The 23,866-nt window shown below is 43.9% G+C and overlaps 3 protein-coding genes across 5 annotated transcripts in view; 2 read left to right on the forward strand and 1 right to left on the reverse strand.

The window, feature by feature from the left end:
• Positions 1-831, reverse strand: part of GINM1 (glycosylated integral membrane protein 1) — a 36,188-nt gene extending 35,357 nt beyond the window's left edge. Inside the window, exon 1 of one of the 2 annotated variants that reach the window (XM_072141324.1) lies at positions 653-831. In XM_072141324.1, coding sequence (XP_071997425.1) covers positions 653-781 — 129 coding nt within the window. In that variant the 5' untranslated portion in view covers positions 782-831. The remainder of the gene's footprint in view (positions 1-652) is intronic. The other variant, XM_072141323.1, reaches the window with a different exon arrangement.
• Positions 832-843: 12 nt separating this feature from the next.
• On the forward strand, positions 844-13,114 carry PPIL4 (peptidylprolyl isomerase like 4). Of its 2 annotated transcripts, none has more exons than XM_072141322.1 (13): positions 844-1,004; positions 2,479-2,546; positions 4,193-4,257; positions 4,343-4,460; positions 5,012-5,154; positions 6,599-6,695; positions 6,786-6,902; positions 8,492-8,616; positions 8,740-8,806; positions 8,906-9,017; positions 10,199-10,295; positions 11,367-11,499; positions 12,832-13,114. In XM_072141322.1, the coding sequence occupies exons 1-13, from the start codon at positions 935-937 to the stop codon at positions 13,042-13,044; spliced, it is 1,425 nt and encodes a 474-aa protein (XP_071997423.1). In that variant the 5' UTR covers positions 844-934; the 3' UTR covers positions 13,045-13,114. The 2 variants fall into 2 exon arrangements, with proteins under 2 accessions (XP_071997423.1, XP_071997422.1); XM_072141321.1 differs by having other exon boundaries at positions 849-1,004; positions 11,364-11,499.
• Positions 13,115-21,260: 8,146 nt separating this feature from the next.
• LOC140122857 (tigger transposable element-derived protein 1-like) lies at positions 21,261-23,069 on the forward strand. Its single transcript, XM_072144102.1, has one exon. The coding sequence runs from the start codon at positions 21,261-21,263 to the stop codon at positions 23,067-23,069; it is 1,809 nt and encodes a 602-aa protein (XP_072000203.1).
• The last annotated feature ends 797 nt before the right edge of the window (positions 23,070-23,866 follow it).

The following is a 23,866-nucleotide window of genomic DNA, read 5'->3' on the forward strand; positions in this document are numbered from 1 at the left end:
GTACTGAATGGATCTGTCTGATCTTGGATAACCTGAGAATGCGGATTGAAGATGACCCCTAGTTACCTACTGATCGCTCTGCCCACCTGCCCACTCTGGTCTCTACATATTAGTAATTTACTTTAGTCCCAGGCTGCAAAGATCACCTGTAGGGTCTTTACAACGATGCTCCCACACCAATTCTTATTTCCTTGTCAACCCCAAAGTTGTCACAGGGACCAAAATATATTTCTGTAGAGTTACAACCATTTCTCCAGTTTGGACTTACATACAAATTGGCTTAAGAACAAAGCTATAGAAGCTATCCGGTACCTAACCCAGGGATGGTCTCCACTTCACAATGCAAAAAGGCACTTGTGGTCTCCTCTCTCTGCTCCAGACAGACAGACAGACATGACAGCGGAGGACAGTGACAGCTCCACGTGATCGCTCACACATGGAGTTTCCCACCTCCCGGGATACAACCTGGAGCAGCACAGGAGGAGTCAGTGAGTCCCGACTACTGCAATCATCATGCAAGGTGCTGTCAGGTATTTACCTCCCGCACAGGACGAGTCTGAATACTGACCAATACCTATGGCTACTGGGCGATCTATAGAGCAGATGGATCTGATGACAGGGTGACAACAGGCACAGTGCGGTGCCCCTTTACCTGCATACGCGTCCTGATGCCGTTGTCCTGGGCGCTGACCATCAGGACCAGGAGCACAAGAGAAGCCGCAAGCAGGAAGCGGCGCCCGGGCCCAGAGCACGGCGCGATCCCCATCATCTTCCAAAACATCCAGGAGTTGGGTCTGGTGGCAGGAAGTGCCAATCACAGGAACCCCGCCCACCTCCTCTGACATTGCTACAGAAGCGCTCACGTGACACCGACGTCAGCGAAGGTCCTTTCCAGTATTGCAGCTCACTGGTGACGCATTCTGAGGCTGGTGTCATGGCGGTGCTCCTGGAGACTACACTGGGGGACATTGTCATAGATCTCTACACAGAGGAGAGGCCGCGAGGTAGACGTCTAAGGTGCACCAGACATGAGAGACACGTACATACATACATACATACATATTACATACATACATACATACATACGTATAGAGAGAGTAGACAGCAGTGTGCACGGGGGCGCTGTCCATGTCCCTGCTCCAGTCAGTGGACGGGAATTTACTGTCCTCTAGGCTCCCGGCATCATAGTGGCCAACGCTTCCTCTCTGCCCCACAGGGTTGTGCCATGTGTAGATGCTAGACCCTGGTTTACTCCATAGAGCAGTGGTTCTCAGCCTTCCTGATTCTGCAACTCTTTAATACAGTTCTTCATGTTGTCATGACCCCCAACCAAAAAATTATTTTGATACTACTTTGAATTAAATTTGGGTCACTGGGATGCCCCCCAGAGTAGCCATAGATGCAGTCAAAAGTAATTAGCTGCCCTTGCTCCCATAGTGTCTCCAGTCTTTTGCAGCACTCCTGTGTAGGGATGCTGGCAGCGTGCGGGTTTAACTGTGCAGCGCTGCCTTCTTGAACAAATGTGTGTGTGTGTGTCTTAAAGGGAACCTACCACCCCGATTCTACCTATAAAGGTAGAAGGGGTGGTAGGTGGATGGGACGTGAGGATTAGCCCTTTTTTGGGCTAATCCTCACGTCCCGGGTGTCTTTTACAAAACTTTATTACATGTATATGCTAATTTTTTTTATGCGGCTACTGAGGCGTGGAGTAGCCGGACATGAGGCTACTAGTCGCGGCTACTCGACGCCCCAGTAGCTACGTTACTCCGCCCACCAGGTAATCTTCAGCACGCAGCTCCTGGTAGCTGCGCGCCCTCGTCCGAGTCCCCCGGCTACTGCGCATGCGCAGTAGTTCCAGGAGCTGCGCGCCGAAGATTACCTGGTAGGCGGAGTAACGTGGCTACTGGGGCGTGGAGTAGCCGCGACTAGTAGCCTCATGTCCGGCTACTCCACGCCCCAGTAACCGCATAAAAAAATTTGCATATACATGTAATAAAGTTTTGTAAAAGACACCCGGGACGTGAGGATTAGCCCAAAAAAGGGCTATCCTCACGTCCCATCCATCCACCTACCACCCCTTCTACCTTTTATAGGTAGAATCGGGGTGGTAGGTGCCCTTTAAAGACGCATGTACATTTGATTATACAATTAAAGGTGAGTGGTGTCTCTGTCCCTAAGACCATCATAAGAAATATATCTGATGTTCTTAGGTGACCCCTGTGGAGCGGTTAAAGGGGCCGGGACCCATAGTGCAAGAACCACTGCCCTGGGGCTACGTGTAACATGTACAGCTCTACCTAGAGTCAAACTGCAAGATATGCAGAATCTTTTTGACTGTCGAGTGAAGTATTGCACTTCATTAGATAACAGTTTCATTGCCAAGTCCCACCTTCGCGTCATATGTGCTGATGCTTACTACAGGATGAATTTCTACTTATAAATTGACATGTACAACTTTTGTGTTTGATCATATTTTAGCATGCTTAAATTTCCTAAAGCTCTGCAAGATAAAGTACTACAACTACTGCCTTATCCACAATGTACAGGTCAGTATTCTCCTCATTGGAGCACTAACAATGGCACATATTATGTGCCATATTCCGCATAAATCTTAGACTCTATTATTGCCTATAAAACACTGTCTGTCATTGCATGTGTTACATTTGGTTGGCTGACATCAGCATTACTTGCTTTTAACAGCTGCCATCGGTGCCATAATTCTCCAATCTGTATTTTCAATAATAGGAAATGGATGCCAATTCATTGCTCCATCATTTGTGAGTCCCATGAGTACTTGCCAACCTAGAGGCTCTGTCCCAAGAGACCAATGTATCTTGAAAGAGTCACAGAACAGAGTCTGTTTCCCCTTGGGAATCTGGAATAATAGGCCACATTTATTAAACTGGCTGCACCAGTTTTCTGCCGTACCTCGTCCCAAAAAGAATGTACAAACTGCTTGCACATGTATTTATCAAGTGTCTACGCCAGTTTTGTGGACTACAAACTGGCAAGACATTTCATAAATACATGTGCAAGCACTTTGTAAATTCTTTTTAGTGCTACAGAAAATCGGTGCAACCATGTTAATTAATGTGGCCCATTTTGTCCACCTCGCCTCAAAATTCTGCACCTAAAGGGGCATTCCGGTGCATATTTGGACTGTGCGTCACATTTATTACAGTGACTCGACAGAAATGTGGAGCACACCCGGACCACTCTGTCTTATATAGTTAAAGGGGTTTTCCCTCGAAGCAATGTTAAGCCTTATGCATAGGATAGGGCCTAACTTATTGATAAGTGGGGGTCTCAGTGCCGAGACCCCCGCAGATCGCGAAAACGAGGGGTCCACCGCTCCGTCAGATAAATGGAGAAGATGGCTAGGCATGACCGTTCTGCTCCAATCTCTATAGCTGATGAAAATTGGCGAACGCTGTGCTCATCCATCTCCGATTGCTCCATAGAGATTAATGGAGCAGAACGGTCAATTGCGGCCGTCTGCTCCCTTAGGGTTGGAGCGGCGAGGGGTCCGGCGGCACTGAGACCCCCACTGCTCAGGAACAGATTGCGAGGCAGTGTGGATAAAAAGAACAGCGACAACAGCTGCTATAGGGCAACTTGCAAAGGACGCAGCAGAGAATTGGGCCTTTCATTTCAGCTGGATTCTCCGCTGCTTTCTTTGCTTGTTGCTCTCCATAGTGTCTGTTTCCCCCTTTCTTCTTTTTATCTGCACTACCACGTAGTCCATGTCCGTGAAAGAGCCCTAGATGGACCAAAACGTTTCTAACTGTTATGGATTGCTATACCAAATGTAACAAAAATTCCTAATGAGCATTGAACCCAAGGGAGTGCTTAATTTTTCTGGGCCAATGTGCTCTTTCTCGCAACTGCAGAACATGTACTTGAACAGACAATCAAGGAAGAAATTTTCTGTCTGAAACTCTAAGGGCAGAATTGTACGACTATTAGCCATGTGCAGTATGTTATTTTTTTAACCGGATGGCTGCACTAAATCCAATATGTCAATCGGTAACAACGGCAGTTGTTTCAACAGACAGTGCGACCGATCCGTTAAAAGGAATAGTCCTAGTTAGAACCATTTTACAGATCACTCATAGGCTATAGTTTGAGGCACTGTGAACAATGGTTGCCTGATGCAAATTCTATGGTTTTCAGTTTATCTTTAACTCCACAGAGAGATTTTATTTTCCAAACGGGTGATCCTACAGGAACTGGCAGAGGAGGCGTGTCTGTCTTTAGGTATGTCAATTAGTCTTTCTGACACAATTGTATGAAGTTTGTCAAGCAGATTATGGATTTAAATATTTGTAACCTGTTATTTCAGTAAGTTGTATGGAGATCAGGCAAGTTACTTTGAACCTGAGAAAGTGCCGAGAATAAAACACAAGAAGATGGGAACTGTTTCTATGGTGAACAACGGCAATGACCAGCATGGATCCCAGGTGAGGAGGCAGACCCTGTGTAATATATCCCAATGATATACCAAAAATGTGCTACTTTCTCAAGATAGAAAACTGGGTTTAGTTGGTTTTATATTTTTTTCCCCTCTTCTGTTATAATAAATCCAACTAAGAAGACAATAGGGTTTTGACCAATTTTCTGAGGCTCTGTTTTAGTGGTTTACCTGATCATGTCCATAGATGCAATTATTCTGGTTTGTTCCACATTTTATTGATGAAATAAGGGGGTTTCTGAGATTCATGGCAAAGAAATGGCATAAAATATCAGAACCTAGTGAGTCTCGCCCTGCTTGGGTGTTCCAGGTTGTCTGCTTGGGTGTTCTGCTGTAGTGTTGACCTCCCTGTGTAACCAGTCACTAGTGATGGGTTTTGTGTCACAGATGTCACATGCTTAAGCAATCACAGGCTGCACAGGTCTCATGATCAGTATTGCTGCAGAAAGTTTAATGAAGACAGGTGTAGTACATCTTAAGTGTCATCTCTTTGAGACCAGTGACTAATAAATGATAACCTAACACAGGCTTTCTTTGTAGTTCCTTATTACTACAGGAGTAAATTTGGATTATCTGGATGGGGTACATACAGTGTTCGGGGAAGTAACAGAGGGAATGGATGTGTTAAAGAAGATCAATGAGACATTTGTGGATAAAGACTTTGTTCCTTTTCAAGATATCCGGTATGTGAACAAATTGATTTGTTGTTATATCCAATATTATGTTAATGGAGGTTTTGAAAAGATTGTTAAAGGAAATGCAATGGACAGGCTCCTCCTTATATAGAGACGGTTTGCAAATTACAGGCCCAACAAGTAAGGGCTTGCAGTGGATGGGAGTCCCTCTATTATATAGAAATATAATGCAATGACTTTCTCTCATGGCTCAACAGTCTTGCTGAAACTGTATTAACTATTACAGTGCTGGCGCAGCTATTTGGCTGGCAGAGGAACGTACATTTTGTAAACCAAACAATCTGACATACTGGTGTGTGCCCCCTCTGGCAGGAGCTGCAGTTCTTGTGCGCTTGTTTTTACGGGGAAAAAAGGCTTTAAAAATTATGCAAATGAGTCTGAGGGGTTCCAGGCTCCATTAACTCCCATGGAGCCTGGAGCCCCTCAAGCAGATTTGCATAATTTTAAAAGCCCTTTAAAAAAAAAACTAAAGTTAAAAGAACAGCAGATCCTGCCAGAGGGGGCACACACCAGTATGTCAAGTCAAGGTTTACAATCCTAGATCTGGTGATAGATGTCCTTTAAATAATTCGTTAATACAGATGTTACCCTATCCTGTACTGCTTCTCCTGTGCTTTCCATTTTTACTTTTACCTATACAGCTTCTAAGTTTGTTGAAGGCTATACTGAAACTTCACACATAATTGGATATTTGTCATCTTTCTATAAAAAATGCCTTATTAGCATTACAAGATGAACTTTATTCACTATACTGATACTCCACTCTAGTTCTACAGCACCCAAATACGTTGATGTGTGGTCGCTCAGCAAATCAAATTGTGATGCAGTCTAGGCAAGGATTACAGCAAACATATGACTGAACATGGGTGCCCAGGGTTTGCTGATGCACTAGGGAGCATAAGGATAACCTCACACATAATGGAATGGCTCCAATATTTACCCTAGTGGTAATTCTGCAGCCATTCCGCAAACTTTTTATTATTGGTTTTGCTGTGGCAATCACATACACTACACTACAAATCCACAGGTAATACACTAAATACGCAGTTACCCTAGTTGAGCCTGTCTGATGTGATCCTACAGAAGAGCTATGTCACACAAATGCTGAGAATAATGCAGGCTGTGATACGTGTGTATCACTGCTTGTCACATATGGGGTTGCATAGCCCCTACCTAAACATTGTTGTAGTCCAACTACTTTACCTGGCTTTGTCATGTTTCTTGGACAACGTTGTTACCACAAACCGTTCAAGTCCTGGATCAGTAATATGTGGAGGTAAAATACAAGTGTGACCCATGGCCCACCTTACATCAGAAATGATATTCTGGTAAAGGTTTTCTGCCGGTTACCACTGAATGTCTTCAGAGGGGTTTTGTGAAGTGCACAATTTATCTACACATTGTTTATAGACTGTGTATTTATGTTTCTTAGAATAAACCATACTGTAATTCTGGATGACCCCTTTGATGACCCGCCTGGTCTCCCTATTCCTGATCGATCTCCAGAACCTACAAAGGAGCAGTTAGATGTAAGTACAGCAGTGAGTGATTCCTTTCTTGTATACCTTGTTAATTGTCCTATAATAAACGTGTGACCCATTACTTTCTTCTAATCCAAGAGTGGCCGGATAGGTGCTGATGAAGAGATTGATGACAACAAAGGAAAATCCATTGAAGAAATTGAAGAACAATTTGCTGATAAAGAAGCTAAGACCAGAGCTGTCCTTTTGGAAATGGTAAAGGGCACGTCATCTTAAAATGGTTATTACATAATTAGTACATGAATGTTTATGGCGACCAAAATCATAAATGCGCTTTCAAATTTGTATCTCTAAGCAGCCTGTCTTGTCACCCCTTTTGGGGCAAGCAATAACCCATGTGCGAAACCAATTCTGACAGTGAGGATGATATCCAACAATGTGCTTCTACCAGGTTCATTAAAATAGATGGGTTTAACTGTGTAATAAATGGCAATGGGTTTGGCTGTAAAGATGTAAAGGACTGTAGGTTTCAATTGCATCAGTTACTATTCATTTACACAATTTTACAGTGACACTCTGGCATCTGTTCATTCTTGTATACAGCAGCGGTTACAGGCTGCAGCAGGCGCGCACTGCCAATGTGATATCACTTCCAAATAAAATGATATTGCTTAAGACTGGGATTTCTATATACACCTCGTCAGAAGATATCCAATCGGTGTGTAATAGAGGAGAGAAGAGAAAGCGCAACCTCGTGAAGACAGTAATGCACAAGGGGAAGGATGGATGGGTAAATTGGTCACTCACCTATTTACATAGGCATAATGCATATTTAAAGTGTAATACCAGCAGCCGGTGGTCTCCTGTAGATCAGCAGCACTCGGACCAGGCTCCGAGGCTGAAGAGGATCATTGTAGAAAAACCCGAATGGAGGCAGGAGTGTTGGCGCTTAGAAAATCTATGAATTTCTACAGTGATCCTCTTCAGCCTCGGAGCCTGGTCCGAGTGCTGCTGATCTACAGGAGACCACCGGCTGCTGGTATTACACTTTACATAGCATTATGCCTATGTAAATAGGTGAGTGACCAATTTACCCATCCATCCTTCCCCTTGTGCATTACTGTCTTCACGAGGTTGCGCTTTCTCTTTTTCTTCTCTCCTCTATTACACACCGATTGGATATCTTCTGACGAGGTGTATATAGAAATCCCAGTCTCAAGCAATATCATTTTATTTGGAAGTGATATCACATTGGCAGTGCGCGCCTGCTGCAGCCTGTAACCGCTGCTGTATACAAGAATGAACAGATGCCAGAGTGTCACTGTAAAATTGTGTAAATGCCTGACGAAGGCTCCGGTACGGAGTAGAAACTCGTAGCATTTTATTGTTTTAACAATCTTTTAAAAGAAATATCTTTTATTTTGTAAAATAAAAAAGTACTCTTTTTGAGCCATTTATACTTACCTATCGAGGATTTTCTAAGCGCCAACACTCCTGCCTCCATTCGGGTTTTTCTACAAATAAAATTATATACATTTTTCTCTCTTTCACGAGATTAGCCCATTCACAACATAATATGCTGTCCACAGGCCATCAAGGTGTATGGAGAGGACTCAAAGGCAATAATAGGACTTACCCTATGTTTTGTGGTGTGGACAGTTGGCACCTTCCAGGCGTGGAACGTGCCCAACATAAGGCTAATAGGGCCGTGAGATAACCGCAGTTTGTGAAGCTAGTTCAGACAATGTGCACATTTATGCGCATGAGACTTTACACTGTGTAACAATAACATCTGTATTCTGAATGTTTTGTTGAATCAACATAATAAATGTAATTTCTTTAAGGTGGGTGATATACCAGATGCAGATATAAAACCTCCTGAAAATGTCCTATTTGTATGTAAACTGAATCCAGTAACAACCGATGAAGATTTGGAGATCATCTTTTCAAGATTTGGAACAATTAAGAGGTATTTTCTAAAAAAAAAAATGTTTTAAAGCGTTCACAACCCCTTTGAATGTAAACACATTTTTTTCAGTTTTTATGTATGAAAGTGTGAATAACATTTCTGTTTTTTCTTCATTTAACTTAGCTGTGAAATAATACGGGACTGGAAGACCGGAGAATCGCTGTGTTACGCATTCATTGAGTTTGAAAAGGTAAAACACATGATATAACATAGAGATCCTTGGTAATAGCAAAATAAAATTGGAATGTTAACTGATTCTTTGGTGTTTTTTTTTTTTTTTTCTTGTTAGGAGGAAGATTGTGAAAAAGCCTATTTCAAGATGGATAACGTCCTCATTGATGACCGGCGCATTCACGTGGACTTCAGTCAGTCTGTCGCTAAAGTAAAGTGGAAAGGAAAAGGTATAAGTAAAATGACTGAATGTGTGCCTATATTAAAACTAGACCCACAGACAAAATGTACTTGTCTAAAAGTTTATATTACATATTGTTTGATTTGATTTCCCTTTTAAGGAACTCTATTATCAAATTTTGACTCAGGCCTATGAGTGATGCTTTTCTATTGGTTCACCAGAATTTGGATTTGTCAACTTCAAAATATGTGAAGGAACCAGAAGTGCTTTGGGGGATTGTCCTCAGAGCATTTCCAGGCTCTGGCTTTACAGGCTACTATAAGCTCACCCACGCCATCCCACTGTCTAACTATGCCGACACCACTCCTCCACTTCATCCTGCGTTTGCGCAGGAAATCTCTCTCTGGCGGCCATTTGGATGAAGCCAAGGGGTGACTTCGGCCTGAAGAGGCAGTGCACATGGAGCAGTGGGGATGTTACAAGTGGGAGTGTATTAGAGGGGCTCTGGGGACTCCCCCGACACACTTCTAGCTCATTTTACATATTTTTCAGCAAGAATAAGAATATGGGCAATGGAATATATAACATCCCCTGTATTAGCACGGCTTCTCCTACTGCCTGGTTTTCTCCACATTTTCTCCAGCCGATCGCATGGGCCTCGCAGCATAAAGCTTTTTTTTTTTTTTTCGTAAAGGATCTCTACCTCCAGATTACTGGTGGTAGAGTGTCCTAATTAAGCTGCTAGTTCTGTATAGGGGATGTTTTTTAACAAATTTTCTGGCATCTTTAATAATGAAATATTAACTTTTAAAAGTAAAACAGCCGGAGCTGCTCAGATTGACTGCGCCCAAACACCTCTTGGCTTCCCTTCTCCTTAGGATTCGGCTGGTGACTTCAGATGCGGGTTGCGGAGAAAGCAGGGCATGTGCTCTCTCCTAGTTCACTGGCCGGGAACAAAAGGAGGCTTGCAGTGGGGGGGTGTGCATAAATTTAAAGTGGGGGAAGCCGAGAGGCCTCTGCCTTTTTACAAAGTTAATATTTCGTTATTAAAGATGCCAGAAAACTAAACTTGTAAAAAATCATCCCTTAGATGGAACGAGCAGCCTAACACTACCATAAGTAATCTGGTGGTAAATGTCCTTTAAAAAAAAAACTTACTAAATGCCTGTTGACTACCGAGTGTCTGATCAATAAGGACAAAAAAATTAATTCTATTTTTTTCATTCTCAGGTGGAAAATATACCAAGGAAGACTTTAAAGAGTATGAGAAGGATGCAGCAAAATCTTCCAAGCTTGCCCTGAAAGATAAAGCTAAACCTAAACAAGAGTATCTTTTGGCAATGTTTTGGGCCAGATGGGCCATAAATATCTAGATTGTAACATGTACAGTGGATAGGCCATAAATGTCTTTTGTGGGTTTAGTGCATAGATTTGCATGGATTTAGTGGCTCAAATGCCAAGGTGTTGAGTATCAACATGTCTCTCTAAATATTTCTCTTACATAAACTTCTCATTATGTTGTTTATCAATGGATGTACCGTATATACTCTATAAGCCGAGTGTTTTAGCACAAGTTTTTTGTGCTGAAAATTCCCCACTCGGCTTATCCTCGGATATATATAAAAAAAAAAAAAGTAAATAAACTCAGTACTCACCATTCAAACGGCCCGGGCAGCTCCCCTTCTTCTATCTTCATGTGTGCGGCAGCTCCGAGGTCAGCAACCCTTCTGACTCGAGTCCATCGTTTTTTCCAGTTATTTTTGTTTCAATATTAGGGGTCTCGGCTTATACTCGGGTCGACTTGTACTCGAGTATATACGGTATATGATAAACTCCTTCATCAGCTTATTTCGCATATGAGACATATTTCCAATAGTTCTTTAAAAACAAGATATTCTTCATCTGTTTACAAGCATTTTAGTTGTACCTTAAGTTTTAACCCCTTGATGACTTGTGGTGTATTAGTACGTCACAAGTCTATCACACACTTTTAAAAATCTATCCAGAATTTTCCATGTACTGCAATATTAAGTAGCATTGCAGTATATGGTAGGAGCAATCGGACTCCCTAAAAAATAGTAAAAAGAATTTTAAAAAGTTTAAAAATGAAAAAATAAACAGTAAAATTTGCATAGAAAACAAGGCCTTTATAATATTTTTGAAGGTGGGGAGTGGTAAATTGAAACACAAACAAAAAAGGGTCAAGTCGTTAAGTGGTAAAATAAAGATGTGTCTTATGCTTTCTTCTAGTTTTAGGTCCACCTTGTAGTTTATAAGAAACTGTATTTGGCACTATTACCACTAGTGATGGTAAATGTTCCTGTCCACGGAAGGCTAAAATAGCATTTTTTTTACTTTGCATTTCTTTTGCCAAAACTTTTCTTAACTATCTTAGCAGCAAATATGAGCTGGTATTGGATGATGATGAAGATGACTCCAGCAGTGATCAGCGTCATTCTTCTAAGCATAAGAAGGAAAAGAAACATCACTTCTCTGATGATGAAGATGACAGAAGAATGAAGAAATCCAAGGTATTACTGCATGTTTCCCAGTTTAGTATAGTATTTAAGCTTTACTTATATTTAGTAGAATGGAGCTATTTTGCTACAAATCAAGTGGTCAGTAGTGCTGCTCTACAAACATTGCAATAGAATAGTCAGTCAGACAAGCTATTCCTGCGCTACAATGCCCAGACCTATTTTGGCACTGGCTCCCAATTTTCCATTGGTGCAATAGTGTGGTGCTGAGAGATTAGCATAGAAGCGAGAAACCTAACATGGCCTCCAGACCTGCCATGTACAGATGCCTGTAGTGCCAGGCCAGAGAAATGAAAGTGTAAAAATATGAAGCCTGAACTATTTATTTTATTTTTCCTTGTAAAATAAATTCGGAAAACGCTGCATTACAGGAATAAATATAACAAAAAGACATCTGCAATTTCACATGGGGGACGTAGGGTCATACCAGCGTAATGCAAGGTGTTTTTGTGCCATAAACGGTGATTCCAGCAGAGATCATTGCATATAGTGATCCCAATCGTCCTGTGATTACAACCCAAAGACATATACCTCCGGGCTACATGGTAACAGAATTGCTAACAGGCGAGAAACTGATTTCACTGTGACCAGAAATCCACACACGTCCTGCACATGTGTTAACAAAATATTTTATTACATTTATGTTGGTTAATGCACAAAATGAGAGACTGAAATAGACTCTCGAAGCATGTAAAACACAATAATGGAGGGTTGGAGGGGGGAGTTAAAGGAAACCTGCCATTTAGAATGGCAGGGGTAAGCTGTAAGTACCGAGCACCAGCTCAGGGTGAGCTGGTGCCGGTACTTACTTTTGGTATCGCGGTTTTAACACTTTTTAAACTTTAGAGCAGAAGAGGCTTCGGCGCGCGCCTACATAGGAAATAGCGGAGATGTTGCGCGCAGCGCCGAAGCCACTTCTGCTCTAAAGTTTAAAAAGTGTTAAAACGGCGATACCGCGGTTTATAACACTAATGAAAGTAAGTACCGGCACCAGCTCACCCTGAGCTGGTGCTCGGTACTTACAGCTTACCCCTGCCATTCTAAATGGTAGGTTTCCTTTAACAGACCATTATCTAGTTAGATAATTGCAAGCACTAAGGATGAAGAGTGGTGATGCATGGTATAACGATTATCTAGTGGTGACTCTACATCTGCAGATGGGCATAATCTATCAAGGGAAACCTCCTCCTGCTGGAATACCACATACACAACTCTTTCAGACTGGCGTGGCAGGGTTTTTGGGGAAAGCAAGACATTTATATAACACATGCAAGTAGCATATCTTTCTGTAATTCTGATCCTTATTATTCTTGTGATTTTGGAAAGGAGGCTCACTATAGGAAACATGATGATGACTACTGTAGAGAGAAGAGGAGAGGTGAGAAGAAAGACCACAGAAGAAGTCGCAGTCGATCTCGGGAACGCAGTAGCTACTATAGCTCCAAGTCTAAAGAAACAAGGGAAAAAGACAGGGACCGACGGAGAGATAGAAGTCCAAAGCATTATAAAGACAAATCCAAGTATCGAGAAAGAGACTAAAAGAATAATGCCCAATTGTTGAAATACTCAGTTTACATTTTTCTTAATAAATATCTTAAATTTTTTTTTTTTTTTTTGTCGCTATACAGTTTTTTTGTGGTGATGCTTTAAAGGCAAATGGTTCAACTTACTGCTCACCTGATATGTTCGCTTACAATAGGGTTGTGCCTATTATGCATTTGAAGGCTTTCGCCCCTGGGGCATGATTGTAATACTCACTATGGTTCACAGTGATGGCAGTGGAGTCAGGACCCTTACACTGTGTAAATCATTTATGGGCCTGAGCGTGGGAACGATCCATTCCCAAAATGTGCCTATCAAAATTTTGTCAAGGAATTAGAACTCCGTTCCGAACATAAACTTGTTTATGGCTATACGTGTACACTGATATGCATTACATGCATGTGTAGGTCCACATGGCTACAAACATGGCTGATTTTGATTATCAATCAGTTCAGTTTTTTTCATGCATCATTTATGTTATTGACTGAATTGGTTCATGTAATCGGTTTGGATGTGTGATAATGCCTCAGTTTTGTGCAGAAGCTCATAAGACACATCTGAGAAACACTTGTGAAAAAACTCATGAATTATGCTCACAATGCATTTAAAATTATTTTATTTTCTCATGAAGCAGCATACATAGTAGTGCAACAGACACAAAATCTGCAAAAATTCTTTTCATGTAATAGTCTCTGAAATGTAAATAGTCCATCCAACCTGTTGCTTGACAAAGGCAGTCCCTTATGTTGCATTGCCCACACAAAATGCAATAAAGTGTTGTAAAACACAACATGTTCAGCAAAAAACAGGATCTCATCCAGCTATATACATCAAAAATTTAAAGTGTTATGCTACTTGGAATATGGTGATGTAAATGTATAGATTTTTTTTCCCCCCAACGTGAGGTTTTATTGTACAAAATTAGTAAAACGTAAGTAAAAATACTGACATTTTGGTATCACAGTAATGGTACTGACACCTTGAATAATTTTAACATGTTATTTAGGTTCGCCACTGTTATTATATCCCCTATTGCACGTGTGCCAGAGGTGGCACCCAGGCCTTCACCCCAACATAGAGTTTGCCACATAAGACTCAGGGCCTATACAGCCCAGGATGTGCCAAGCTCAGCGCTATCCTTGCTATCCTCAGCAACATCCTTGGCTGCCAGGACTACAGGAGGAGCAGGAAGGGCTGGATAGAAATGGATTGTCATTGGAACTCCTGCTCTGGGTTCCCTGATCCTTCTTCTTCAGGGGACCTGGAGGGAAGCTACAATCCAAATTTCTCCATTTTTCTATTTTTTTGTTGTTGAACTCAGGATACCAATACAATTAACCCCTTAGCGCTCTGCACCGTAGCTGTACTGCGCTGAGTCCCGCGATTAGCGCTCAGCGCAGTACAGCTACTGCGCAGAGCCGATGCCGGTTCAGCGCTGTATAGCAGCCGAACCGGCATAGTTAGCCGCGGGATTTCAGCGGTAATTTACCGCTGACATCCCCGGCTAACACCCGCAGTCGGAGTGGGCTCCGATCGCGGGTGTTTAACCCGTTAAATGCCGCGGTCAATGCGACCGCGGCATTTAACATGCCTTCTGGGGGTCTTTACCCCACGATCGGCCACCCCGCACCGTTTTCCGGGGGCGGGGGGCGATCGCTGTTTTGGCTCCTCTGGGGTCCGATCGGGACCCCAGAGAAGCCTGGAGGGTTTACCTTTAAGATGGCGTCTGTGACGTCATCTTAAAGGCAAAGTGTCAGCCTATGCATCTGCATAAGCTGGCACTGATAATACCCTGCAATACGTTAGTATTGCAGAGTATTATCAAGAACAAGCAATCAGATGATTGCTTGTTCATATCCCATGGTGGATCATGTAAAAAAATGTACAAAATAATGTTTTTCAATAAAAAATTACTTTATAAATCACTAAAAATGCCCATAAGCCCCAAAACATATAAAGAGACATATAACGCTCAAAAAAGTCTAAATCATAACACAAACCCCACATATATAGTATCACCGCGTCCGTAACAATGCATAGAATAAAACTAAATAACTATTGAACCCATATGATGAACGCCGTAAAAAAAAAACGCCAAAAACCCGCCAAAAATTATGATTTTTACCTATTATATCCCACTAAAAATGCAATAAAAAGTGATCAGCAAAACATATGTACTGTTGCAAAGAACAACATGTCCCGCAAAAAACAAGCCATCAACCAGCTCTGTAGCCAAAAACGTAACAATGTTATGCCACTTGGAAGACGGCGATGCAAAAATGATAGATTTTTCCCCACATTAGGGTTTTATTTGGCAAATTTAGTAAAACATAAGAAAAAATATTCATGTCTGGTATCCCCGTAATCGTATTGACCCATAGAATAAAGACAACAGGATTATTAGGCTATATGGTGAACACGAAAAAAAAAAAAAGTAAAAAATCCAGTACAGAATTGATGCTTTTCTACTCATGACCTCAAAAAAAGTTCCCAAATTTTCAACAATAGGTGATACCAACCCCAAAATGGTAACACTGGAAAAAGCATCTGCAACACCCTCGCCGATGCAATGGCGAGGTAGTGTTTGCGAATACGTCCCTCCTGCATGTACCCACATTACACTACATGGTCCTGATAGGACATAGGGGTATTGCAGTGGTGAATCCTGCCTGGCAAGGCAGAGGTTAAGTATTTTGTATGATGCAAGATGCTGTTGTCCAATGATTTGTGTTACATCCTGTCCTTTGTAAGCTGAGATGTGATTGGAGGAGCAGCCACCACCTGACCAAAGGAAGGTAACAAAACCCCCTGGCCAGGAATGTTCTAGGTCTCAGATCTCAGGGGATTCTAGTTGAGAGAGAGATTCCAGAGTAACAGAATCCTAGAGTGAGTGAGTAATCTCTGTCTAGCCCATACCAGAGCAGGAAGAGCTTAGCCCCTGCCTCTGAAGAGTGGAGCATCAGACTAGAGTTAGTGTAGTGAGGAAAAGGGGTATCATCTTACCTTTAAAGGTGATACCTGAAGCCCTACAGGACGAGCTGAAGCTTCCTACCAGGACACAGCTGCCTTCCCAGCCTGCCCCCTACATCCAGGTTGGGGAACTATCTCCTGAGGCTCCCTCCAACTCACATCTCAGCACTCCATCTACCTGTTAAAGGCACGTTGCTGCGGTTCCTGCCGGTTCGAATAAAGAACTGTAAGTTGTTTTCTTCAACTTCTGTCTCCGTCTGGTCCCTGCTAATACGGCTGCCTTCATCACCGGCACCCTGTCCATCACCCAGAGACTCACACTCGGGACATTAAGGGGTTGCCCCAGGGAGATCCGCTATAGCAGCCGCTCCCTCATCTTTTCTTGCCAACACCACCCTGCTGGAGACCTGCCAGGCGGTAGGACAGCCCTCCGGTTCCCCCGTACCAAGCACCGTGACCATAGCGTGCTTAGGCCGCAACCGCCAGCCACTCCGGTACCGCGGGCCCCGGCTGTCTCCAGGCCGCACCTCAAGGGCTAGGCCCCGGTGGGGGATGTTGCAAGTGGCGTCACGAACAGGATTGATACTTCTGTGCCTTATTACGGCATTAAAGACTTTCCTTTATTAAAAAGACTGTGCTGCCTAACCCTGCTGCCATCCGGGTTTTATACTGCTGCCACGTGCTGTCGAGCACCGCTCCAGCACTCAAGAGGTTAATTCCTGCAAGAACTGTTTCAGCTCTGCTACATCCGGCGCTGCTGCGCCTGAAGCATTCACCTCAGAGGCGTGTGGCGCAGCAAGTAATTCCAGCCCGCCAAAACTTTCACTGGCGGGAAACCCAGAGACCTCGCTAAGCTCCGCCCCCTGCGCGTATGGCGCGAATCCTGCCTCAGCGCGCTGTGGCGCAGCAGAAAATCCAGCCCGCCACAACTCCTGGCGGGAAAGACTCAAGCTCCGCCCTCTGGCGCGAAACTCTACCGCGCTGCAACGCCAGTGAGAGCCCACGAGGTACCTCAGAGTCAGCGCAGCCGCCATCTTGGATTTCTCCACGTGCTGTCTTCTGTCCTGCCGACATGCCGCACAGCCTTCGAGATGAAGAACCAAGTGTCGTATGGCTTGCCCACGAGCCTCGGGCACCTTCCTCTGCTGCACCGCTTACTGCTGTCTCCCGTACGCAGTCTTCAATGGTGGATTCTCCACAGCGGCTGCCTCCTCCGATTCTGGACCTCCTGAGGACCACCGCGGATGTGAGTACCATGGCCCCCAGGGCCTATATCACAGTGACTGTGACTATATCTCCCTTAGCCCCGGCTGGGGTACAGTCCGGCCTCCCTGCAGAGGGTCAACATCTCCCCATAGGAGGCCCGGCTACAAAAGGGACTCTCTTAAAGGGGCCTGACCCCTTATCTAATGCTGCTGATCGTCCTGCGGAGTATCCAGGACCACCTGCTAAGAGGCCCAGGCTGTCCGGTGAGAACGCCCTGCCAGCTACAGAGGTTACCACCGCCAGCGCAACAGCGCCCCCAAGAGCTACAGGTCAGCCCAGGAACAACAATCCTTCAGCTGTCAGCAATGGAGAAGTTACAGCTCCTTCGGTCATCATCATGCGCTCCACAGCGCCCCCAGCTACGGAAGGTCAGCCAGAGAAGTGCCTGTCTCCTTCCTTTGCTGAGATGCCTGCCGCCGCAGATGACCTCCCTGCTGTTCCAGCTTCTGGGTGTTCCATGTCAGCAGTTCCAGTGTCTACCACCAGATGTCTTCAGGTGACGGATTTCAACACTGCTTTCTTCACCCAGGCTGATGATGTCCCTGCTGCAGTTCCTGCTCCCATGCCTGCAGCCATTGCTCTTGAGCAGCAAGATTAACCCCTGAAGGGCTGTAGCCTATTTCAGGTACTGTGAATGCTGTGTACATATTGTGTATTTATCTCCATTTTCCCTAAAGAGCCAGAAACTGTCCTGAGACTCTCACCCTTATTTATCTCAGTCCAGAGATTATACATTGTCTTGTGCTATGATAGCACCCCTTCCTCTGCCACAGCAGAGATTTCTTCAAAGGACTCTGTCCCTCTCCAAATAGAGGAGACCCTTTGCTTGTCAGTGCACTTTTCCCCACATCAAGGGCTGTACCCAGAAGATGGACTTTGTCACTAGAGACCTTCTGAGAGACTTTTGCCAGATACTACCAGGAAAAGTTGCCATGTAATTTATTATCATTTTGCACTTAATGCCTTCCTTTTTAGGTACGGACATTATGTTTGCACTTCCATGCCTTTTCTTTGCAGGAAAAGAGACATTTGCTATTCTGCTACCCTGAGTAGCCTATCTACTTCTGTAACGTTTGTAACGTTCAAGATGTGTACCCATTGGGCTCCTAAGCCAATGTGAATTTACCACCTGTTTGCACACTGTCATATATGCCAGTAGTCTGCATTAACCCTTTCATAGGCTTTTCAGGTTGTAGTGTGGCTGTGTCGGACCGTCTTTCTATGTAAAACACTGACCGCTACCTGATCCCTCAAACTGAGGTTTGCACGTGGGGGTAGTCCGTAAACTGCGGGTCCTAAGGGGACCGGGGGTGTTACACAGTTAGCACCTGGATGCCACCCATACATGGGTAAGGATACCAGTCAGGAGGTACTCGTGTCGCATATGCTAATGTAATGCATATAGACACCTTATATAATTGCCGCCAGGGAAGAAGCGTTGATAAAACAAATATACAGGCCTTGGTGCAAGGAGTGGATTACAGGACATGACACCACACCTTTCCTACTGTACAGTTCGGTTTAATGGCGTCAGCGACCAACTGTCATACAGCTACATATTGTTGTCTTAGTCCGACACCAACCCAGGTGCCTGTCTCCAGGACCATGGGCGGTTTGTCCCTGCACCTCACATAGCCTGCACTTCCTAGAAGTGCCCTTAGCCCCCTCTGTGCCCCAAAACATCTATAGTCGAGCCGAGGGCGGCTCTTTCAATTGCCCCCGGGGTATGCAACACCCTCGCCGATGCAATGGCGACGTAGTGTTTGCGAATACGTCCCACCTGCATGTACCCACATTACACTACATGGTCCTGATAGGACATAGGGGTATTGCAGTGGTGAATCCTGCCTGGCAAGGCAGAGGTTAAGTATTTTGTATGATGCAAGATGCTGTTGTCCAATGATTTGTGTTACATCCTGTCCTTTGTAAGCTGAGATGTGATTGGAGGAGCAGCCACCACCTGACCAAAGGAAGGTAACAAAACCCCCTGGCCAGGAATGTTCTAGGTCTCAGATCTCAGGGGATTCTAGTTGAGAGAGAGATTCCAGAGTAACAGAATCCTAGAGTGAGTGAGTAATCTCTGTCTAGCCCATACCAGAGCAGGAAGAGCTTAGCCCCTGCCTCTGAAGAGTGGAGCATCAGACTAGAGTTAGTGTAGTGAGGAAAAGGGGTATCATCTTACCTTTAAAGGTGATACCTGAAGCCCTACAGGACGAGCTGAAGCTTCCTACCAGGACACAGCTGCCTTCCCAGCCTGCCCCCTACATCCAGGTTGGTGAACTATCTCCTGAGGCTCCCTCCAACTCACATCTCAGCACTCCATCTACCTGTTAAAGGCACGTTGCTGCGGTTCCTGCCGGTTCGAATAAAGAACTGTAAGTTGTTTTCTTCAACTTCTGTCTCCGTCTGGTCCCTGCTAATACGGCTGCCTTCATCACCGGCACCCTGTCCATCACCCAGAGACTCACACTCGGGACATTAAGGGGTTGCCCCAGGGAGATCCGCTATAGCAGCCGCTCCCTCATCTTTTCTTGCCAACACCACCCTGCTGGAGACCTGCCAGGCGGTAGGACAGCCCTCCGGTTCCCCCGTACCAAGCACCGTGACCATAGCGTGCTTAGGCCGCAACCGCCAGCCACTCCGGTACCGCGGGCCCCGGCTGTCTCCAGGCCGCACCTCAAGGGCTAGGCCCCGGTGGGGGATGTTGCACATCTCGTCCCGCAAAAAAAATGCCATCACATGGCCCAAATAACGGAAAAGCGAAAATTTTATAGCCTTCAAAAGGGGGCAACCAGAAAACTAAAATCCTGGCAGCTGCAGGGTGCTCCTTCCCTTCTGCGCCTCGCTGTGCCCCCATAACACAAGTAATGTCCACATGTGGGGGGTCGCTGCACTCAGGAGAAATTGTAGAACAATTCTCTTTTTATCTTTTGGAAATGTGTAAATTTTAGGGCTAAATGAACGTATAACCGACAAAATTTGACCATTCTAAATTTCACCGCCATTTTGATTCAATTACTATGAAGATCTCAAGGGGTTAACAATCTTTGTAAATGCTGTTTCTGATAGTTTGAGGGGTGCAGATTTGAAAATGAGTTGGTTATATAGGGGGTTTTGTTGCTAAATATGTAAAATTTGATTTCAAACAGTATTTATCCCCAAAATAGTAAATTCCGAAAATACGGAAAATCGCTATTCGATTTGTAGGCCGCGTGACGTCAAAATAAATTATCCAAACATTTCAAAAATTATGAAAATGTAAAGTAGACAAATGGGAAATGTTATTCTGCAAGTTATTTAGGTGGTAAATCTATCTACCTGAAAACGCGGTGATTTTGAATTTCGAAAATGGCAAATTTTTCAAAAAATTCACCATTTTTTTCTTTTTTTTGTAAATAAACGCAAAACTTATCAGCCAAAATTTACCACTAAAAGGAAGTACAACATGTGGGGAAAAAACAATCTCAGAATCGCTTTGATAAGTAACAGTGTTCAAAAGTTATTACCACAGGAAGAGACACTGGTCAAATTTCAAAAAAAAGTTGCGAGCCTTAACCTGCAAACAGGCTGCGTCCTTAAGGGGTTAAAACCTGTGATACAGCAGGGATCAATAAGTTACTGATTAAATTGTCACTTTGCAACATATAAGTGGGTTTTGGTTGTAGCTTGGGCACTCTGTCTCGAAAAGGTTCACCAACGCTGGTACAGTGATACCTCGGTTCTCAAACGCCTTGACTTTCGACCAAATCGGTATTCGAACAGGAAGTTCCAGAAAATTTTGTCTTGGACTCCGAACAAATATTTGGAACTCGAACAGCCGAACGTCCGAGATTAGCCGAGTTGAGCCGAATGGCGTTCATTCGGCCCAGCGCCTTGCCTGCGTCATCATTGTGAGTTAGTGAGAGAGAGAGTCGCTTTGTGGAGAGAGTCACTGCAAATTACTGTACTGTACTGTACACTGAATTTAACCCTTAGACATGGGTCCAAAGAAAGCCAGAAGTGGTAATGCAGACAAAGGTAAGCGGAAAGTTGTGAGAACAACGATTGAACTCAAGAAAGAAATCATTGGCAAATATGAACAGGGCACACGTGTGTCGGATCTGTCTGCAGAGTATGGCATGCCAAAATCAACCATCTCTACCTTCCTTAAGAATAAAGATGTTATAAAGGCTGCCAGTGTTGCCAAAGGTGTTACACTGTTAACTAAGCAAAGGCCTCAGATAATGGAGGAAATGGAGAAGCTGCTCCTTATTTTCATTAAAGAAAAAGAGTTAGCAGGTGACAGCATCAATGAGGTCGTTATTTGTGAGAAAGCACTCCAAATATTTAGTGACCTGAACACAGAAACACCTGGTACAAGTGGTGAAGGTGCTTTCACGTTTAAAGCCAGCAGAGGTTGGTTTGAGAATTTCAGACATAGAAGTGGCATACATCGCGTCACTAGGCATGGGGAGGCAACTAGTGCAAACCAGGAGGCTGCTAATAGCTTCATAAAAGAATTTAGTGACTATGTCAAGGCAGAAGGGTTTGTTCCTGAGCAGGTCTTCAACTGCGATGAGACCGGATTATTCTGGAAAAAAATGACAGCCAACACCTACATAACCAAAGAGGAAAAAGCACTACCAGGGCACAAGCCTATGAAAGATAGGCTTACTCTTTTGTTTTGTGCAAATGCAAGTGGTGATTGCAAGGTAAAACCCTTGCTTGTCTATCATTCTGACAATCCCCGGCCATTCAAAAGGCACAATGTCATGAAGAGTAAATTGGCTGTGATGTGGCGGTCTAACACCAAAGCTTGGGTTACCCGACAATTCTTTACAGAGTGGGTGCGTGAAGTTTTTGCACCTCGAGTGAAGGAATACCTGACAGAAAAAAATTTGCCATTAAAATGTCTATTAGTGATGGACAATGCTCCTGCTCACCCCCCAGCTTTAGAAGAAGATCTAGTTGATGACTATAGCTTCATAAAAGTAAAATTCTTACCCCCCAATACAACCCCTATTCTGCAACCCATGGACCAACAGGTCATATCCAATTTTAAGAAATTGTACACAAAGGCCCTCTTCCGGAAGTGCTTTGAAGTGACAAATGACACACAGTTAACTCTGAGGGAATTTTGGATACAACACTTCAACATCCTGAATTGTGTAAACTTGATTGACACTGCTTGGAGTAATGTCACTCATCGCACATTGTATGCTGCATGGCGAAAACTTTGGCCCGAAAGGGACAGTGAGCCTTTAGAACCTGAGTCAGCTCCTGTTGTTGATGAAGATGTTGCTGTGGTTGATGATATTGTGGCCATAGGAAAGACCATGGGCCTTGACATTCAACAAGATGACATCAACGAACTTGTGGAAGGTCACGCTGCTGAGTTAACCACCGAGGAACTAATGCACCTACAACAACAGCAGCAGAAGGATATGGTTGAAGACATTTCTTCTGAAGAAGAGGAGAGAGTGGAGGATATTTCTAGTGGCCTTATTCATGAAATGTGTGCTAAATGGGCAGAAATCGCCAATTTTGTTGAACAACATCACCCTGATAAAGTGGTAGCAAATAGAGCAGTTAACATTTTTAATGACAATGTTATGTCCACTTTCCGCAAAATTTTGCAAAGCCGAAAAAAACAGCAAACCATTGACAAATTCTTCCGTAAAGAAATCAGACAAGCAACTGCAGAGCAAGATTCTGATTCTCCTCAGCAAAAGACACCGAGAACAGAAACACCCGAAGAGCAGTTACCCTCTGTTGTTATTGAAGAGGACTTCCCATCAGAACAATAACCATCCCCCTTCCCTCCACCCTCCACATTCATTCCCTCCTGCCATAAAGGTTGGTACAGGTACAGTAAATGAAACACAATTTACTGTACTGTACAGTACATTTAATTTTTTTTGTTTTAATAAATACACTTTTCTTTCTTATTTCTTGTTGAGACTCATGTTTTTCTACATATTATATACAAATTAGGCCAGTGAATAGGCATTTTCTGGGGCTTGGAACGAATTAATCCAGTTTCCATTATTTCCTATGGGTTTTTTTGTTTCGGTTCTCGAACAATTTGGTTCTCAACCGACCTCCCGGAACGAATTATGTTCGAGAACCGAGGTATCACTGTATATGGTGACCACCAAAAAAAAAAGTAAAAAATCAATTACAGTACTGTATTTTTTGAAAATCGTGCGTCAGGAAAGTGCGTCATATAGTCCAAAGGTTGTGAGAATCCAGCCCTGGCAGACCCCCTGACCGCTGTATTGGAGAGGGGAAGCACTCAGACTGCTTCTCTCCATCTCTGAGGCTTTGCACTGCATTATCTGTCTCCTGGCCACTGACTCTAACACTGAAGGACCTTTGATGATGTAATTGGGTCATGTGATTTTAAAGTCACATGAACCGAAGCAGAGAAAGTTCACTACACATAGTGAGCTGTCTGTGCCCTGCAGCTACATGGAGAATGGGAGTGCAGGAGAGGGGGAGGGGGGGCTATTAGTAAACAGGCTACAATTGAGCGTATTTAGGGGGCATTATTATAAGGTTGTCATGTAAAGTATGAGGCAATGGGAAGTGTAATTGACAGGTG

The sequence above is a fragment of the Engystomops pustulosus genome, chromosome 3, assembly GCF_040894005.1.
Source record: "Engystomops pustulosus chromosome 3, aEngPut4.maternal, whole genome shotgun sequence".
Lineage (NCBI taxonomy): Eukaryota > Metazoa > Chordata > Amphibia > Anura > Leptodactylidae > Engystomops > Engystomops pustulosus.

What these genes read in the sequence shown, in the direction of transcription:
- PPIL4 (XM_072141321.1), top strand. Translation starts at nt 935, where the DNA reads ATGGCGGTGCTCCTGGAGACTACACTGGGGGACATTGTCATAGATCTC. An exon ending in CTACAAAGGAGCAGTTAGAT is followed by an intron (nt 6,696 to 6,785) that starts GTAAGTACAGCA and finishes TTCTAATCCAAG; the next exon opens with AGTGGCCGGATAGGTGCTGA. An exon ending in AAAGCTAAACCTAAACAAGA is followed by an intron (nt 10,296 to 11,363) that starts GTATCTTTTGGC and finishes TAACTATCTTAG; the next exon opens with CAGCAAATATGAGCTGGTAT.
- LOC140122857 (XM_072144102.1), top strand. Translation starts at nt 21,261, where the DNA reads ATGGGTCCAAAGAAAGCCAGAAGTGGTAATGCAGACAAAGGTAAGCGG.